The 15,843-nt window shown below is 40.3% G+C and overlaps 1 protein-coding gene across 1 annotated transcript in view; it reads left to right on the top strand.

Annotated features, from left to right (window-relative positions):
* The window catches only part of UBN2 (ubinuclein 2), an 82,714-nt gene that overhangs the window by 43,150 nt on the left and 23,721 nt on the right, over positions 1–15,843 (top strand). The window contains 7 exon segments of the mRNA XM_030932567.1: positions 11–129; positions 957–1,070; positions 1,904–2,047; positions 4,372–4,422; positions 7,601–7,643; positions 10,585–10,635; positions 11,609–13,159. Coding sequence (XP_030788427.1) covers positions 11–129; positions 957–1,070; positions 1,904–2,047; positions 4,372–4,422; positions 7,601–7,643; positions 10,585–10,635; positions 11,609–13,159 — 2,073 coding nt within the window.

The raw sequence follows: 15,843 nt of genomic DNA, 5'->3' as shown, positions 1-15,843 counted from the left end.
TTCTTTTTAGGATGATCGTTTAAGAGAACCTCTGCAAAAATTGAAACTGGCTGTTAGCAATGTCATGCCTGAACAGCTATTTAAATACCAGGAGGACTGCCAGGCTCGTAGTCAAGCTAAGTGTGCCAAGTATGTATCTCTTCTATTTGGACTGGCTTTTGTATTTGAGAAGTGTATGTATGTATGTATGTGTGTGTGTATTTTGAGACGGAGTCTCACTCTGTTGCCCAGGCTGGAGTGGAGTGGTACGATTTTAGCTCCCTGCAACCTTTGCCTCCCGGGTTCAAGTGATTCTCCTGCCTCAGCCTCACAAGTAGCTGGGATTACAGGCACCTGCCACCACACCTGGCTAATTTTTGTATTTTTAGTAGAGAAAGGGTTTCACCACGTTGGCCAGGCTGGTCTCAAACTCCTTACCTCAGGTGATCCACCCGCCTCAGCCTCCCAAAGTGCTGGGATTACAGGTGTAAGCCACCGTGTCTGGATGTGCATTTGAGAAGTGCTTTTAGCTGTTCTGATGTTAAGTGGACCTCATTCTCAAGTAGAAATCCACATATACCACTGACATGATATAATTGAGTATTTTGTAAATGGCACTCAGTTGCTTTGGAGTCAGAGACAAAAAGTGTTTGTTAATGGATTGTATGGAGGTGATCAAGCAAGAGCTAACACTGTTGAGACATTTCACAACCCCACCTTGACTTGTTGTGATTGAATGCAAGTATTTTCTGAACTAAAAGATGAATGTTGGTGCCTTTAGATTGTAATTTGAAGTCCTTATTTACCAAACTACTTTATAACTCCTTTCAAATTCGAAGTATTTTGTGGAAAGGTAGATTCCCTGTTTACCCTCTCTTTTAACATTCAACTAAGCAATTCAACAAGTGTTTATGGAGCATATTATATAGGCAGTGATGGGTTAAAAGTTTGTTTTGTAAAGTGTTTTTCATTTTTAGATTGCATACAGATGAAGAACGTGAAAAAAATGGATCCGAAGAAGATGATGATGAGAAACCAGGAAAACGTGTCATAGGACCAAGAAAGAAATTCCACTGGGATGATACCATCAGGTAAGATTTAATTCGTTTTCACTTTTAATGTATAATGCAGAAGTAAGATTCCTCATTTAAAAAAAAAAAAAAAACTCTATAATAAATATAAAACTAGATTGGAAGCAACCAAAGATTAGTGTGTAGGAAAAAATTATTCAAGAGAAGATTAACTGGGCTCTACTATCCTCACAGTATTATTGATTTTATTTTATTTTATTTTTTTTTTTTTTGAGGTGGAGTCTTGCTCTGTCGCCCAGGCTGGAGTGCAGTGGCCGGATCTCAGCTCACTGCAAACTCCGCCTCCCGGGTTTACCCATTCTCCTGCCTCAGCCTCCCAAGTAGCTGGGATTACAGGCGCCCGCCACCTCGCCTGGCTAGTTTTTTGGTTTTTTTAGTAGAGACGGGGTTTCACCGTGTTAGCCAGGATGGTCTCGATCTCCTGACCTCGTGATCCGCCCGTCTCGGCCTCCCAAAGTGCTGGGATTACAGGCTTGAGCCACCGCGCCCGGCCGATTTTATTTTCATATACACTGTAATACTTTTTATAAACTAATCTAATAATGGAGTGAGTCGTACTGGTTTCAGAAAGTGAAGTACTTTCAACATATTTCTTCTTGAGCCATCTTAATAGTGTTTCTGTACCCCAAGTAGAGAACCATCCCTTTCAATCTTTGGTGCTTTGATTAAAGATATCAAAGGAAATTGTTTCATATTGGGAGTTTGACTGTGGTGCAATGAATGATATATGTTAGAAATTGTTATTTTCTGAATTTTTCACATAATCTGTATTATTGCTGCCAAATTTATGTTCTTCTAAAAAAAGTTTCAAATTTAATTTTCAATCTGTTTAGAACTTTGTTATGTAACCTTGTTGAGATCAAATTGGGATGCTATGAGTTAGAACCAAATAAAAGCCAGTCTGCTGAAGATTATCTTAAGTCTTTTATGGAGACAGAGGTGAAGCCCCTGTGGCCTAAGGGCTGGATGCAGGCAAGGTAAGAAATGCAACTTACTGGATTTTATTTAATTTTATTATTATTGCTGTTATTAAAGATACACATACACATATGTGACACTGATTTTGCTAAGAACCTAATGTATTCAGCATGCTGTATAGTCATCTCAGATGATCCTTGCTTTGAAGACCTTAAGCACTTGAATGACAAAACAGTCGTGCATACACAGAGATAGATGTAAAGGTGATATTTTACTTAACATTTTTTTAACACCCAAATTTGCTAGTAGAGAAAATGAGAGAAGACTCCCAAATGGTTATGAAGTTTGGGAGAGGAACTTCATATGGGTAACATGAAGATAAGGAACCAAATACGGGATTAGAGCATAAACAAAGAGACATAGCCTTAGGTTCTATTGAAAATAGTCATTGTAGAGGCTGGGCACAGTGGCTTATGCCTGTAATCCCAGCACTTTGGGGGGCCAAGGCAGGCGGATTGCCTGAGGTCAGGAGTTCAAGACCAGCCTGACCAACATGGAGAAACCTCGTCTCTACTAAACATACAAAATTAGCCGGGGTGGTGGTGCATGCTTGTAATCCTAGCTACTTGGAGGCTGAGGCAGGAGAATCGCTTGAACCCAGGAGGTGGAGGTTGCAGTGAGCCGAGATCATACCATTGCACTCCAACCTGGGCAACAAGAGCGAAACTCCATCTCAAAAAAAAAAAAAAAGAAGAAAAAAGAAAATAGTCATTGTAGGCCAGGTTCCCAGTGGCTCATACCTGTAATCTCAGCACTTTGGAAGGCCAAGGTGAGAGGATTACTTTGAGCCCCAGGAGTTTGAGACCAGTCTCAAAAAATAAGTAAACAAATAAAATATTCAGTGGAGAGAGGTATCTCAAGAAACTAAGAGTCACTCTGTTTAAAATCTCAAGTGTTGGCCGGGCATGGTTTCTTAAGCCTGTAATCCCAGCACTTTGGGAGGCCAAGACGGGCGGATCACGAGGTCAGGAGATCAAGACCATCCTGGCTAACACGGTGAAACCCCATCTCTACTAAAATATACAAAAAATTAGCCGGGCAAGGTGGCGGGTGCCTGTAGTCCCAGCTACTTGGGAGGCTGAGGCAGGAGAATGGCATAAACCCGGGAGGCAGAGCTTGCAGTGAGTTGAGATCTGGCCACTGTACTCCAGCCTGGGCAACAGAGCGAGACTCTGTCTCAAAAAAAAAAAAAAGCTCAAGGATTAAGTAAAGAATGTGGCCCGTTGCGATGGCTCACACCTGTAATTGCAGCACTTTGGGAGGCCGAGGCAGGTGGATCACCTGAGGTCAGGAGTTCGAGACCAGCCTGGCCAGCATGGTGAAACCCTGTATCTACTAAAAATGCAAAAATTAGCTGGGCATGGTGGTGGGCACCTGTAGTCCCAGCTACTCAGGAGGCTGAAGCAGGAGAATCACTTGAACCTGGGAGGCAGAGGTTACAGTGAGCCGAGATTGCGCCGTTGCACATCACCTGGGCAACAAGAGCAAAACTCTGTCTCAAAAAAAAGAGTTAAGTAAAGAATGTAAAAATTAAATTTGGCTAGTTCTACCCATGATCTTAAATTACTCCATCTTTTTTTTTTTTTTTTTTGAAACGGAGTCTCGCTCTGTTGCCCAGGCTGGAGTGCAGTGGCCGGATCTCAGCTCACTGCAAGCTACGCCTCCCGGGTTTATGCCATTCTCCTGCCTCAGCCTCCGGAGCAGCTGGGACTACTGGCGCCCGCCACCTCTCCCGGCTAGTTTTTTGCATTTTTTTAGTACAGACGGGGTTTCACAGTGTTAGCCAGGATGGTCTCGATCTCCTGACCTCATGATCTGCCCGTCTTGGCCTCCCAAAGTGCTGGGATCACAGGCTTGAGCCACCGCGCCCGGCCCAAATTACTCCATCTTACATCAACAGAAAAGATCTGTTGACCAGGTCTGGTAGCTCACCCCTGTTTTCTCAGCACTTTAGGAGGCACAGGGCCACAATGTGAGGATTGCTTGAGGCCAGGGGTTCAAGACCAACCCGGGCGACATAGTGAGATCTCTGACTCTGCAAAAAGTTTTAAAAATTAGCTGGGCATGATGGCACACACCTGTAATTCCAGCTTCTTTGAAGGCTGAGTTAGGAGGACCATTTGAGCCCAGAAGGCCTAGGTTACAGTGAGCTATGAATAAAACTCTCCATAAAATAGATTATTGAGTATACTGTACCATTATAAATTTACTTGGTAAATAAGCAAGCAATAGTCTGTTGAAAATTAAATTACTTTAAAAATAAAACAATTATGTTATTATCTGCTATAAAAAAGTAGTAATTGTGTTCTTTAAATTTTTCCAGAATGCTTTTTAAGGAAAGCCGGAGTGTTCATAATCATCTTACTTCTGCTCCGTGAGTAAATGCAGACTCCAGATTGCTTCATTTATTCACATTATGTGCTTTAGTGAACAAAAGTATCATTTATTAAATGCTAGTTGGAATAGGACTTAAAAAGATCATTTTGACCATTGACTATTTAGATTTCAGAACACATTTATCTATTGAAATAATTGTCAGGCTACCCTCTAAACACCTACTAAATGCATACTGTGACACATAATGGCCTCGGATTCTGGTAGTAGGGAAGCGTGAAGGCTCAGGGGTTTTCCTTTGTTCCTGGGCTTTCTACCTGCCAGTCTTTTTCTCCACCTCTTAACGTCCATCTGCATTTGTAATCCACAGCCCTCTGCTGTCTTGAGTGTACCAGGACAGATCCATATGCACACCCACCCTTGCTGTGCTGCAGAGTGTTTTCCACAAGATTAACCGACTCTTGAGGTCTTTCCTTCTGTTCAAAACTGGGTATTTCCTTAGTGAAGTGATTACTAGAGAAAGATCTTTTACCCACATAAAACAAAAAGGCAAGTTTTTTCTGTGGTCACCTTTTTGGTTAATTATTGGTCAATTCCAGAACAGTTTTGTTTTTCCCTACAAGTTAGGGCACCTTCTCTGTAGCCTGCAAGGGTGGCATTAAGGATTAAAACCTGGCAGAGTGGCTCACACCTGTAATCCCAGCACTTTGGGAGGCCGAGGTGGGTGGATCACTTGCCCAGGAGTTAGAGACTGGCTTGGGCAACATGGCGAAACTCCTTCTCTACAAAAAATACAAAACTTAGCCAGGCATGGTGGTGTGTGCCTGTAGTCCCAGCTACTCAGGAGGCTGAGGTGGGAGGATAGCTTACGCCAGCCAGGGAGGTGGAGGTTGTCATAGTGGAGATCATGCCACTGCCCTCCAGCCTGGGGGACAAAGCAGACCCTGTTTCTAGGGAAAAAAAGGGGAGTTATTAAAATATAAAATTAGCAAGTTACTGAGAATTTACTGAACACTCTTAATTTAATATTCTGCTGAGAGGTCTGTTTAACATCTTTTGGGCAACATTATAAAATTCCTACTCTCCTTGTATGCAATTATATAGGAATTTTTTAGTTTTTAGGAAGGACACTTCATTATTACAGTTGACCCTTGGAATAACACAGGAGTTAGGGATTACACCCCCTCACCCCACACAGACAAAAATCCACGTGTAACTTTCAGCTCTCCCAGAACTTCACTGCTGGTAGCCTACTGTTGACCCAAAGCCTTACTGATAACATGAATAGTTCATGAACACATTTTGTATATTTTATGTACCATATATATACTGTATTCTTAACAATAAAGTAAGCTAGAGAAAAGAAAATGTTAATAAGAAAATCATAAGGAAGAGAAATTATATTTACTGTTCATTAAGTGGAAATGAATCATCATAAAGGTCTTCATCCTCAGGGGTCAACTGTATATCATCAGGGATGTATTGAGTTAGTTGTGGTTTTTGGTTCTTACTGTTTTTTTAGTATAAGTTCTAAGTAGTTTGGTTTCATATATTATAGGTTTACTTGTTGCAAGTGTTTTTGTTGTCTTTGAAATAAATTTTATATACATATATATGTATATGTTTGTGTCAGTAGTATTTTTGGCTTTAATTTTCCCTGTACAGTAGTCCCCCTTATCGTCAGACAATATACTCCAAGATGCCTGCAGTGGATGCCAGAACTGCAGACAGTACTGAACCCTATATAGACTATTTTTTCCTATACAGACATTCATATGATAGATTTTAGTTTACAAATTGGGCGCAGTAAGAGATTGACGACAACAATAATAAAAGAGAACAGTTTAACAGTATACTATAATAAAAGTTATGTGAATGTGGTTTCTCTCTATTTCTGGAATTTTCCATTTAATATTTTCAGACCTCATTTGACCACAGGCAACTGAAACTGCAGAAATTGAAAACTGTGGATAAGGGGGGGCTATTGTAGTTCCAAAGCCGTATATGCATTACAATTCAGGTACAAATAATGCATTCCTTTAATTCTAAAGGTGTTTACAAAAGATGTCTCCCTCTCTGTCATGTTTTTTTTTTTGTTTTTTGTTTTTTGTTTTTGAGATGGAGTCTTGCTCTGTCACCCAGGCTGGAGTGCAGTGGAACAATCTCGACTCACTGCAACCTCCATCTCCCAGGTTTAAGCAATTCTTCTGCCTCAGCCTCCCGAGTAGCTGGGACTATAGGCGTGCGCCACCACACCTGGCTAATTTTTGTATTTTTAGTAGAGACGGGGTTTCACCATGTTGGCCAGGCTGGTCTCAAACTCCTGGCCTCACGTGATCTGCCTGCCTCAGCCCAAAGTGCTAAGATTACAGGCTTGAGCCACTGCACCCAGCCTCCTTCTCCCTTTTTTAAAATATCTTCATTATTATCATTAACTTTGTGTTTTGTTTTGTACTGTAAAGTAGGAATCTATGGGATAAGTGGGCCTAGAGGTCGTTTCCCTAAATGGCCTTCATCAAAAAAAACTTAGAAAATTACTGTTGCCTAAGTGAAGTTGTAAATTGACAGTTTTAATCAAGATTCTTGTTAATCTAGTTAGTGACATTTTAGCCAAGTGAAGTAGACAAGGTGAAGTATTTTAGCTTGTCAATACTTATTCAACAAACATTTGAATACTTTGACTTACTATGGAACTCGTTAGTTTTTTTTAATCTTTGAACTTTTTCATAGTTTTCCAAAACTTCCAAGATTCCATAGTAATTTTTCTTGCCCTTTTTCTCCCTGTCATTTTGACATTTTTTATTTGAATTTTTACATTGCAAAAATTTTTCTTTAAAAGCTCAGGGTTTTTTTTGTTTTGGTTAAGTTAAATCTCATTCACACTTTCTTGGCATGGTTTAATTTGAGCCTGAAGTTCCTTAAAGCTCTTTTAGGAGGGGGGTTGTTTTGCAGTTTATGTATTTACATTTAATTTTTAGAAAATTGTATTATCTACATTTCATGTTTTACTGTCTGTTCGGTCTTTCAGTTAATCTGAATTGGGGAAAATGTTGCTACGTACTTAGTATAAACTGAGCACTTAAATATGGTTCCTTCAAAGAGCTTTCCAAATAGCAGAAGGAATTATTTACCACATAATTACAAAGCTATTGATTATAACTTTCTAATGAGCAATATAACTGCTACTGAAATAGCCTTTTAAAATCTTTTTATCTTAGGGCAAAGAAAAAGGTGATTCCTGCACCTAAACCCAAAGTAAAGGTAAGTATTAAAACAAAATCTTTAATTAGTTATAGTTGGTGAATGTTGAAATACATTCCTAAGATGAAAAAGATTTATGGTATTTAGCAGAGGTCAGTAGGCACTATAAGATAGGTGTTTTCAACTTCATAATAATCTTAGAACTTTTATATTTGGGAGAATAGATTCCTGTGTAGCAGTGGGAAATATGCATATGCCAATTATAAAGCTTAACTTTATTAATACTTGGAAACGCTAGGTAAAATATAACAAATATTCTTTCATAGCACAGCTGAGATTGAAAATATGTAAGAAAAATTCCTAAGACCAAAAACAAAAAAGGAGCTGACAGTGTTAATCTGTCGCTTAAACTTTGGTTGCCCTTGGAGGCATTTGGCACTTTCTGCCCATCACTTTATGGTTTCTTTTTATGTTTCTTCTCAGAGCATAGCAGTTAGGGTTTTCTTGGGCTTGTACAGGTTAAAACTTGGGATGAAATCTGTGTAAAGCTGGACCTTCAAACTATAATGTATTTAGTAAAAGAAAGGACTAGAAAAAAATCCGGCCACCAGCAGAGACATTAAGAAAAGTGGCTGTTGGCCGGACGCGGTGGCTCACGCCTGTAATCCCAGCAATTTGGGAGGCCGAGGCGGGCGGATCACTAGGTCAAGAGATCGAGACCATCCTAGCTAACATGGTGAAACCCCGTCTCTACTAAAAATACAAAAAACTAGCCGGGCGTGGGTGGCGGGCGCCTACTGTAGTCCCAGCCCCTTGGGAGGCTGAGGCAGGAGAATGCCATGAACCCGGGAGGCGGAGCTTGCAGTGAGCCGAGATCGCGCCACTGCACTCCAGCCTGGGAGACAGAGCCGGACTCCGCCTCAAAAAAAAAAAGAAAAGTGGCTGTCTTGGACTGGGTTCTGGTTTGAAGGAAGAATGTCCTTGCTGAAAATTTTTCTTGGCTTAGGAGTTTAAGTTACACTACCTCTACAATCTGAGAAAACCCCAAGCGGAAAAAGTAACTTAGTTATTGGATTAGTAGTAACCCAGGGCCTCTGGCAAAAGTAAATTCTCTGTGGTATAATGTGCCCTCTTCAGAGGCCTCAAAGGCCTTCCTCCTATACACCACGTCAGACCTGAACTTGCAGTCTGAAATACAGAATACATGAGAGGATAAGTTACTATGAGTGAGAGTCAGTAGGAACAATAAACAACAGTTAGATCCCTAAGACAGACAAGTAGTGCATTTATGGAATTTAGCACATAAAATAATTTTACTTAAAATGTTTTAATATTTAGAGAAATAGAAAAGGGTATAAAAGATATCCTATCAAAATAGACAAAGTAGATTTGAAAGAGAATCAAAATATAACCTCTAGAAGTAAAAACTATAATCATTTGAAATTAAAATTTTAATGAAAGCCCATACCCTTTAGGTTTTACACTTTGCTCTGTAGGCTTTGTCTCTCTGGTTTTTTGTTGTTGTTGTTGTTTTTAATAGATGAGTTTCTTTGCTTATAAGATTGTGTCCAGATGATCAATATTTATTATTCTGTGGCCTTCCGGACTTTTTTGGTGTTAGAGCCTCTTTAAATGCAGGGTAAATAGTCTTCTTTTTCTTTTTTCTTTTTTTTTTTTTTTTGAGACAGTCTTGCCATGTCACCCAGGCTGGAGTGCAGTGGTACGGTGCAATCTCGGCTCACTGCAACCTCCACCTCCCAGGTTCAAGCAATTCTCCTGCCTCAGCCTCCTGAGTAGCTGGGATTACAGGCACGTACCACCACGCCTGGCTAATTTTTGTATTTTTAGTAGAGACAGGGTTTCACCATGTTGGTCAGGCTGGTCTCGAACTCCTGACCTCGTGATCCACCTGCCTTGGCTTCCCAAAGTGCTGGGATTTCAGGCGTGAGCCACCGTGTCCAGCCAATAGTCCTCTTTTTCTTAATAACCTACTACTTTGTCTTCTGATCCAAATAATATTGAGCCAATCCTTCATTAAATCTCTTGAGTTTGGACTTTGTTTTGACACTTCACTTTATTTTTATTAGAATACTAAAGTTTTAATAGCCTCCATAAAGGATTGGTTACATTTTGATACATCTGTTCAAACATATGATTAATAGAATAATTGGATAGGAAATTTATTAAATTCTAACACTGGATGTGTTAGAATGATATGGGGGAGTCATCAGGTTTTTGTTTGTTTCCTTCTCTATGGTTAAATTACTTTTTCCTTTTCCCAAAATGGAAAAGCTATATTGTTGATGTGGTTTTTTTCCTACTGTAACTCCCCATATAAAGGTTAAGGTAAGGAAATGCCTATAATAGAAAATGCAAATAACACAGAAAAGTAAGGAGAAAAGTAAAAGTATCTATAAATTTCTCCTCAGTGAGAGAGTAAAAGCTCTTAACTTTCTAGGACACATCTTCCTTCCCTTCCTCTGAAACTCTGTTCTTCCCTCCCTCCCTTCCATTCATCCATCCGTCCATCTATCCAATTAGCTATCCATTTATTTAGTCTTTTATATAAATGGGACAACCTGCTTTTTTGACTCAGTTGTATATCCTGAACAATTCTCTGCCAGTATAAATCTATACAGTATTCTATTAGAGTGCATTTAATGTTTTTATAAATAAAAATTAATCAAAAAGTCACTTTAAAACAGCAGTTTTATACTAGTAATACTTCCAACATTTGGATACATTTCCCACCCTTTATTTTGTACTTTTTATAATGGTATTTTCACTAATTATGTAAGTGGATGACATATCAAAACAAATGTGTCTCATTTGTATTACCTGTTCTTCTTAGCAGACATTGGTGACCTTAATGTAGTACACTTGTACTTCCAATAGGCAGTGAGGTTTTTAATCAGGGGTTGTAGAATAAAAGCTTAGAAAAAATACTAAGGAAGTTAGAGTGTAACAGTATTCTTAACAGCTTGCTTATGTAATACCTTAGGAGGTGATGGTAAAGACCCTTCCTCTCCATTCTTTCCCCACTATGCTTAAGGTAAGTGCTATGGTTGTATAAATCAGTATGTAATATAACACTCTAGGTTTGTTTGGGTTTGTTTAAGAAACTAATTGAGGAGACTTTGATATGACTTCTATGTAATAGGTTTTTGCTTCTCAATAAAATGAGTCAAATACTTTATATTTATCTTTAAAAATAAATAGATGCTTTTTAATTATTTTGCTCTTTGAATATTATAAACTGTGCTCTAGTTATTTTCCTTAAATATTAAGAAGGTTGATTCTTTGAGAAACAGACTCTAACAACTCTTAGGTATTCAGAGTTGTAATTCTTAATACCCTTGTTTTCTTAGCATAGAGCCCTGCTCACAGTGGACACTTAATGGATATATATTGGATAAATGACAAATGAATAATTTACAAATAAATTACAGATTCACCATAACAAATAGCATAATTTATATATGCTTGGATTGAATCATCTGCCACTTTGACGTACCAGTTTTTCTATGTACTGGCTGTAGGGTAGCTGCAGGACAGGGCATACAAAGAGGCAGAAATGCATGGAAGCAGAAAGTGAAGGTCAGCCTCCTAGCAAACCATCCCAGACGAGAAGGGGAGAGTCTTAATATAAAGGCAGAATTTCTCCTGAGTGCAGGGGAATAAAAAGAGAATAATCTGAACAGATGGATTTGGAGCAGGATGTGAAGATCTGATGCAGGTGAGGGAGGCTCATCAGTAATGTTACTAGTATATGAATGTTCCTTCCACTTGGTGTTAAGCTTACCAAGGTATGACAGCTATGTGCAATATATCAGATACTTTGTCTTGTGAGGACAGCTCAGTCAGGAGCTCTGTCATCTCGAAAATTATTTTTGTTTTGATAGTCTCTAAACATTTCCAGTAGAAAAACAATTTTAATTGTCATGAAAATCTCTTAGTTATTTAAAATTAACTTTGTAATTTTTTATTCACCATTTCTGTTTTTTTCATATGATACTTTACATTAGGAGTATAGTCCAAAAAAGGACCAGAAAACTCCGGCATCCCTGGTGGCTTCGGTTAGCGGTCCTCCAACGAGCTCCAGCACAACTGCCGTTGCTGCAGCCAGCTCTAGCTCTGCACCAGCCCAAGAAACCATCTGCCTCGACGACTCACTAGATGAAGACCTTTCTTTCCATTCACCTTCACTGGATCTTGTTTCTGAAGCTTTAGCGGTTATCAACAATGGGAACAAGGGCCCTCCTGTTGGCTCAAGGATAAGCATGCCAACCACAAAGCCTCGTTCAGGACTGAGAGAAGAAAAATTAGCTAGTATCATGAGTAAGCTGCCACTGGCTACTCCCAAAAAACTAGATTCTACTCAGCCTACACATTCTTCAAGTCTTATTGCTGGTCACACAGGGCCAGTACCAAAGAAACCCCAGGATTTAGCTCATACTGGCATCTCTTCAGGCCTTATTGCTGGTTCTTCCATTCAGAACCCTAAAGTTTCTTTAGAACCTTTGCCAGCCAGGCTACTTCAACAAGGACTTCAGAGGTCAAGCCAGATTCACACTTCTTCCTCTTCACAGACCCACGTCTCCTCTTCTTCCCAAGCCCAAATTGCTGCCTCTTCTCATGCTCTGGGAACATCCGAGGCCCAAGATGCTTCTTCATTAACACAAGTAACAAAGGTGCACCAGCATTCAGCTGTCCAGCAGAACTATGTGTCTCCATTACAGGCCACCATCAGTAAATCCCAGACCAACCCTGTGGTGAAGTTAAGTAATAATCCCCAACTCTCCTGTCCCTCCTCGCTTATTAAGACTTCAGATAAGCCACTTATGTACCGCCTTCCTTTATCTACGCCCTCACCTGGAAATGGTTCTCAAGGGTCCCACCCCCTGGTTTCTAGGACAGTACCTAGCACCACTACCTCCAGTAACTATTTAGCCAAGGCTATGGTGTCACAGATCTCCACGCAGGGTTTCAAATCTCCCTTCTCGATGGCTGCCTCCCCAAAACTTGCCGCATCTCCCAAGCCTGCCACATCTCCTAAACCCCTGCCCTCGCCTAAGCCTTCTGCCTCACCCAAGCCCTCTCTGTCAGCTAAGCCTTCAGTATCAACTAAACTTATTTCTAAATCCAACCCGACTCCCAAGCCTACTGTATCCCCAAGTAGTTCCAGTCCAAATGCACTAGTAGCCCAGAGTAGCCACTCCAGCACTAACAACCCAGTCCATAAACAGCCCAGTGGAATGAACATCAGCAGACAGTCTCCCACCTTGAATTTATTGCCCTCTAATCGCACTTCAGGCCTTCCATCTACAAAAAATCTTCAGGCCCCCTCAAAGCTAACAAACTCATCATCCACTGGAACTGTTGGGAAGAATAGCTTGAGTGGAATTGCAATGAATGTACCTGCCAGCAGAGGTAGCAACCTTAACTCAAGCGGAGCTAATAGGACTAGTCTATCTGGGGGAACAGGAAGTGGAACACAGGGTGCTACCAAACCATTGTCTACTCCACATAGACCATCCACTGCCTCAGGGTCTTCAGTGGTAACAGCCAGTGTGCAGGTATGTATGTTCTGTACATCCATGTGATAAACTGTAAGATTGCATAGTGTCATCTTTCTTGTAGGTAACTTTAATAAGCTTTTTATGATATGTGGATTGTTCTCAATAGGCTTATTACAGCCTGCGGCCATGGAATATTCCTGATGCTGACATCATAGTGGTAGGCACACTTGTAGATGAGGTGTTTGTTGGGATGTGGATTTTTTTTTTAAACAAAGTAACAAAGGTGCATGAGCATTCAGCTGTCCGGCAGAACGATGTCTTCGTTACAAGCAACTATCACTAAATCAACTTTAAAATTATTTGAAAAAGCACAACTAAAATGCGTATTTCAAACTTTCTTATCAAAATTCAGAACCAAGTAGTAACTTAGGAATTTAACATTCACTTAGCTCTTCCCTTTTTCTCCTGCCAGCTTTCTTACTTTTAAATCAAATTTATACATTCCTGTTATTTTTTAATCATTTATCTTCTCAAAATTTTTATTTTGCATTAATTTTATAGTGCTATATAATTTTCTGTGTCAAATTAGTGTCAGTTGTCCTTTTATACCACAGTTTTCCCATTCATGAATTTTTAGTTTAAACATCTCTCAGTTAGCTGAGTGCCTCACTCAAGCAGTCCTTTTAAGAAGGGTAGTCTGGCGTGGTGGCTCATGCCTGTAATCTCAGCACTTTGGGAGGCCAAGGCAGGAGGAACACGTGAGGTCAGGAGTTCAAGACCAACCTGGCCAACATGGTGAAACCCTGGCTACTAAAAATACAAAAAAATTAGCCAGGCATGGTGGCGCATGCCTGTAGTCCCAGCTGTTTTGGAGGCCGAGGCAGGAGAGTCGCTTGAACCCAGGAGGCAGAGGTTGCAGTGAACGATATCACGCCATTGCACTCCAGCCTGGGTGACAGAACGAAACTCCATCTCAAAAAAAAAATAGTAATAAATTTTTAAAAGGGTAGCATGGCCGGGCGCAGTGGCTCAAGCCTGTAATCCCAGCACTTTGGGAGGCCAAGGCGGGTGAATCACAAGGTCAGGAGATCGAGACCATCCTGGCTAACCTGGTGAAACCCCGTCTCTACTAAAAAATACAAAAAACTAGCTGGGCGAGGTGGCGGGCGCCTGTAGTCCCAGCTACTCGGGAGGCTGAGGCAGGAGAATGGCGTGAACCCAAAAGGCGGAGCTTGCAGTGAGCTGAGATCTGGCCACTGCACTCCAGTTTGGGCGACAGAGCAAGACTCCGTCTCAAAAAAAAAAAAAAAAAAAAAAAAAAAAAGGGTAGCATGAATGCTATTTTACCTTAGCTCATGTGCACCTGGTAATTTCTTTCTGTGCTATCACACTTGAGTAGGCATAACCTTCTTGGGGCACTAACTGTTCCACTCCAAATTTTGTAAATGATCTTCCACTGACTCTTGCTTAGTATTTAGGATTATGGAGAAGTCTGAGACCATTCTCAGACTCTTTCTCATTCTCCTTTTGTTCCCTTATCATTAATGTGTTTTCTCTGCCTAGTTTTCATTAGTTGTATACCTAGAACATAATAATAGCATTCCATCTCAGACCTGGTTATTTATTTTAGATCAAGAATATTTTATTGTATTATGTGTCTGATTACTGTTTCTGATCCATTTATTTTAAGTTTTTTGAGAACTCTTTATTATATTTATTATTATTACTATTATTTTTAATTTTTCCCTGAGATGGAGTCTCGCTCTGTTGTACAGGCTGGAGGGCAGTGACGCAATCTTGGCTCACTGCAACCTCCGCTTCTTGGGTTCAAGAGATTCTCCTGCCTCAGGCTCCCGAGTAGCTGGAATTACAGGTGCCTGCCACCATGCCTGGCTAATTTTTGTATGTTTATTTATTTATTGTTCTTTTTTGAGACCAAGTCTCCTCTGTCGCCCAAGCTGGAGTGCAGTGGTGTGATCTCGGCGCACTGCAACCTCCACCTCTCGGGTTCAAGCAATTCTCCCTACCTCAGCCTCCTGAGTAGCTGGGATTATAGGCACGCACCACCATGCATAGAGACAGTATTTTGCCATGTTGGCCAGCCTGTTCTTGAACTCCTGACCTCAGGTGATCCACCCACCTCAGCCTTCCAAACTGCTGGGATTACAGGCGTGAGCCACCACGCTCGGCCTAACTTTTATATTTTTAGTAGAGTTGCGTTTTCACCATGTTGACTGGGCTGGTCTCAAACTCCTAACCTCAAATGATCCGCCTGCCTCGGCCTCCCAAAGTGCTGGGATGATAGGCATGAGCCACCACGCCCAGCCTATGTTTCGTCTCTCTGTCTTCCATATCATCTTCTGTTATTGTTTTAATCTCTCTGCCACTTCTTTGTATTCTGACACTTTCTCAGATTTGTCCTTTATGTTAATGATTTAGATTCTTTAACTTTTTTTCCCCTGAAAGTAGTATGTGTTCATTGAAGGCAAATTTAGAAAAAAGAAAATAAAAATCACCTATTAATCCAACACTGTTTATGCTTTGTAGGTACTTTTTAAGACTTTTTTCAACAAAATGTGTTTTATATATTTCATTTTATAACTGACCAAAAAAAAATACCATTTTATGATATGCAAGTTCTTAGGTTCTTAAATATTCTTTGAAAACATAACTTTTATTGATTTATGGAATTGTGTTGTCTCAGGAAGTGCTCTTTGTACTGCCTCCTATTTATGTGGAAC

The sequence above is a fragment of the Rhinopithecus roxellana genome, chromosome 6 (assembly GCF_007565055.1).
Source record: "Rhinopithecus roxellana isolate Shanxi Qingling chromosome 6, ASM756505v1, whole genome shotgun sequence".
Lineage (NCBI taxonomy): Eukaryota > Metazoa > Chordata > Mammalia > Primates > Cercopithecidae > Rhinopithecus > Rhinopithecus roxellana.
This window is presented reverse-complemented; position numbering and strand designations above follow the sequence as displayed.